The 4,595-nt window shown below is 34.1% G+C and overlaps 1 protein-coding gene across 1 annotated transcript; it reads left to right on the top strand.

Moving 5' to 3' along the window:
- Positions 1–313: 313 nt before the first annotated feature.
- On the top strand, positions 314–3,862 carry PYC1 (pyruvate carboxylase; the record flags this gene model as incomplete). Its single annotated transcript, XM_011273527.1, has 1 exon — positions 314–3,862. The coding sequence occupies one exon, from the start codon at positions 314–316 to the stop codon at positions 3,860–3,862; it is 3,549 nt and encodes a 1,182-aa protein (XP_011271829.1).
- Positions 3,863–4,595: the final 733 nt, after the last annotated feature.

Below are 4,595 nucleotides of genomic sequence, written 5' to 3'. Positions count from 1 at the left end.
AATTCCTTCAATTAACAATTGTCAATAAAGAACTTAGTGGTATATTTTTGTTACATTCAATTCATTGTACAATTGATTACACAGACTGCTAATACCATCTTTGCTCAATCATTCAAAGTCGTTTCGATCCAAACCGCTACTTTTAGAAACACTAGAAAGATTACAAAAGTCCCCTATTAGCAAGTTTTTAGATTGATTTTTGATAAACAGCTGGTCTTTATTCAAATTAATCATATATATATCAATTAACTTATTATCATACAAACCAATTGACTTTATTTATTCAGGAATAAAAGAATAGAATTATAACATCATGTCTTATGAACCACTTCGTGTCCCAGACAATGGTGATATCAATAGAATAAGAAGAAACTCTTTATTATTAGGTTCTTCAACAAACAAAATCTTGGTTGCAAACAGAGGTGAAATCCCAATCAGAATTTTCAGAACTGCTCATGAATTGTCTATGCAAACTGTTGCCATCTATTCCCATGAAGATAGATTATCAGCTCATAGATTGAAAGCCGATGAAGCTTATGCTATTGGTTACAAAGGTCAATTCTCACCAGTTCAAGCTTATTTACAAATTGATGAAATCATTAAAATTGCTAAAGAACATAATGTTGATATGATCCATCCAGGTTATGGTTTCCTTTCAGAAAACTCTGAAATGGCTAAAAAAGTTGCAGCTGCTGGTATTACTTGGATTGGTCCTACTGCTGAAATCATTGATTCAGTTGGTGATAAAGTCTCTGCTAGAAACTTGGCTGCCGCTGCCGATGTCCCTGTTGTTCCAGGTACTGATGGTCCAATTGATTCCGTTGAAGAAGCTCAAGCCTTCGTTGCTCAATACGGTTTCCCAGTTATCATTAAAGCTGCCTTTGGTGGTGGTGGTCGTGGTATGAGAGTTGTTAGAGAAGGTGATGATATTGGTGATGCTTTCCAAAGAGCCAAATCAGAAGCCATTACTTCTTTCGGTAACGGTACCTGTTTCATTGAAAGATTTTTAGACAAGCCAAAACATATCGAAGTTCAATTATTAGCTGATAACTATGGTAATGTTATTCATTTATTTGAAAGAGATTGTTCTGTTCAAAGAAGACATCAAAAAGTTGTTGAAGTTGCTCCAGCTAAAACTTTACCACAAGAAGTTCGTGATGCTATTTTAACTGATGCTGTTAAATTAGCTAGAACTGCTAACTATAGAAATGCTGGTACTGCTGAATTCTTGGTTGATGCTCAAAACAGACATTATTTCATTGAAATTAATCCAAGAATTCAAGTTGAACATACCATCACTGAAGAAATCACCGGTGTTGATATTGTTGCTGCTCAAATTCAAATTGCTGCAGGTGCTTCATTAGAACAATTAGGTTTATTACAAGATAGAATTACCACTAGAGGTTTTGCTATTCAATGTCGTATTACTACCGAAGATCCAGCTAAGAATTTCCAACCAGATACTGGTAAAATTGAAGTTTATAGATCAGCTGGTGGTAATGGTGTCAGATTAGATGGTGGTAATGGTTTCGCAGGTGCTGTTATCTCACCTCATTATGATTCTATGTTGGTTAAATGTTCATGTTCAGGTTCAACTTATGAAATTGCAAGAAGAAAAATGATTAGAGCTTTAATTGAATTCAGAATTAGAGGTGTTAAAACTAACATTCCATTCTTGTTAACTTTATTAACTAATGATGTTTTCGTTGAAGGTTTATACTGGACTACATTCATTGATGATACTCCAAAATTATTCGAAATGGTTTCATCTCAAAACAGAGCTCAAAAATTATTAGCATACTTAGCTGATTTAGCTGTCAATGGTTCATCAATTAAAGGTCAAGTCGGTTTACCAAAATTAGATAAAGAACCAACTATTCCAGAATTACATGATTCTAAAGGTCAAGTCATTGATGTCAACAAATCTGTTCCAAAAGGTTGGAGAGATGTTTTATTGGCTGAAGGCCCAGAAAAATTTGCTCAACAAGTTCGTAACTTTGATGGTACTTTAATTATGGATACTACTTGGAGAGATGCTCATCAATCTTTGTTAGCTACTAGAGTTCGTACTCATGATTTACTTGCTATTGCTCCAACTACTGCTCATGCTTACGCTGGTGCTTTTGCTTTAGAATGTTGGGGTGGTGCTACATTTGATGTTGCTATGAGATTCTTACATGAAGACCCATGGGTTAGATTAAGAAAATTAAGAAAATTGGTTCCAAATATTCCATTCCAAATGTTATTAAGAGGTGCTAATGGTCTTGCTTACTCATCATTACCAGATAATGCTATTGACCATTTCGTTAAACAAGCCAAAGAAAATGGTGTTGATATCTTCAGAGTTTTTGATGCTTTGAACGATTTAGAACAATTGAAAGTTGGTGTTGAAGCTGTCAAGAAAGCTGGTGGTGTTGTTGAAGCTACCGTCTGTTATTCAGGTGATATGACTCAACCAGGTAAGAAATATAACTTGGAATACTACTTAGAAATCACTGATAAGATTGTTGCTGCTGGTACTCATATTTTAGGTATTAAAGATATGGCTGGTACTTTAAAACCAAGTGCTGCTAAATTATTAATTGGTGCCATCAGAGAAAGACATCCAAACTTACCAATCCATGTCCATACTCACGATTCAGCTGGTACTGGTGTTGCTTCAATGGTTGCTTGTGCTCAAGCTGGTGCAGATGTTGTTGATGCTGCTACCAACTCCTTATCTGGTTTGACTTCTCAACCATCAGTCTCTGCTATCTTAGCTTCATTAGACGGTGACATTAACACCAACATCAATGCTAACCATGCAAGAGATATTGATACCTATTGGGCTGAAATGAGATTGTTGTACTCAGTCTTTGAAGCTGACTTGAAGGGTCCAGATCCAGAAGTTTACCAACACGAAATTCCAGGTGGTCAATTAACCAACTTATTATTCCAAGCTCAACAAGTTGGTCTTGGTGAAAAATGGATTGAAACTAAAAAAGCTTATAGAGAAGCTAATTACTTATTAGGTGATCTAGTTAAAGTTACTCCAACTTCAAAAGTTGTTGGTGATTTAGCTCAATTTATGGTTTCAAACAAATTAACCCCAGAAGATGTTAAGAGATTAGCTTCTTCATTAGATTTCCCAGATTCAGTTTTAGATTTCTTTGAAGGTTTAATTGGTCAACCATATGGTGGTTTCCCAGAACCATTAAGAACTGATGTCTTAAGAGGTAAGAGAAGAAAATTGAATGTTAGACCAGGTTTAGAATTAGCTCCATTTGATTTTGAAAAAATTAGAGAAGATTTATCATCAAGATTTAACAAAGTTACTGAATGTGATATTGCTTCTTATAACATGTTCCCAAAAGTTTATGAAGATTTCAGAAAAATTCAAGAACAATATGGTGATTTATCAGTTTTACCAACAAAGAACTTCTTAGCTCCACCAAAGATTGGTGAAGAAATTACAGTTGTCATTGAACAAGGTAAAACTTTGATTATCAAATGTAATGCTGTTGGTGATTTAAATAAAGAAACTGGTATCAGAGAAGTTTACTTTGAATTAAATGGTGAATTACGTAAAGTCTCAGTTGCTGATAAAAAATCAAACGTTGAAACCGTTTCAAGACCAAAAGCTGATGCTCATAATCCAAACCAAGTTGGTGCACCAATGGCTGGTGTCCTTGTTGAAGTCAAAGTTCACAAAGGTTCTGAAGTTAAGAAAGGTGATGCTGTTGCCGTTTTAAGTGCTATGAAGATGGAAATGGTTATTTCTGCTCCAGCTGCTGGTTTAATTGGTGATGTATTTGTTAAAGAAGGTGACAATGTTGATGCTAGTGATTTACTAGTTGTCATTGAAGGCGAAGAAAAGAAATAGATTTAGAAATTAACTTGATTACAATGTTTTATATTTTGGATTCTTCTTAATTTTTAGCGGTTTTGGGAAGAGGCAAATTTAAATGCACTGTATTGAGCCGGTTATTCAAAGTTTTCATATATATTATATTTGATTTATTCGTAATTTTGTTTTGTTGAATTTTTAGTACATGTCTTTTAGAATGAGCTTCAAAATGTAGATTTATTTCCGGTTTAGGAAGTCTAGTTTTTACTTGGTCGCGCTAGCAAAACTTCCCCATAAAAAGCTACAAACAATTACCTTCACTCATATGCTACTTGTCAATAAAAACAAACATATTACAACTAAATTGATTAGTATGGCTGGTGATCACGGACGTACGTTATATTGACTGACAAACTTTATGAATCTCACTAACAGGTTTTTTTAGCATTGAAAGCCGACCCAGCGGTCGAATTATGGAACAGTATGTTATCCCTTATATCAAGAACAAAACGTATCAAATAATCTAACATTTAACTTGTTTAGAATGGAATGAAACAGCATATAAAAGATTTAAATTGAATTATAAATCCACACCAATTGTTTTGCTTTTCACAGTTGCTATTCCTGGTGCTTTAATCTATACTGGTTATCAAACACAAACTTGGGGTGATAGAATTCCAATTAGAAGAACTCAACCAATTCATGAAAGAGAATATAAGATTCCAGATTGGTATAGTACTAAATAATACTGGAGAATGATTATTTATTT

The sequence above is a fragment of the Wickerhamomyces ciferrii genome, contig 00239, assembly GCF_000313485.1.
Source record: "Wickerhamomyces ciferrii WGS project CAIF00000000 data, strain NRRL Y-1031 F-60-10, contig 00239, whole genome shotgun sequence".
Lineage (NCBI taxonomy): Eukaryota > Fungi > Ascomycota > Saccharomycetes > Phaffomycetales > Wickerhamomycetaceae > Hansenula > Hansenula ciferrii.
The sequence above is the reverse complement of the archived record's forward strand: the minus strand, read 5'-3'. Positions and strand labels throughout refer to the sequence as shown.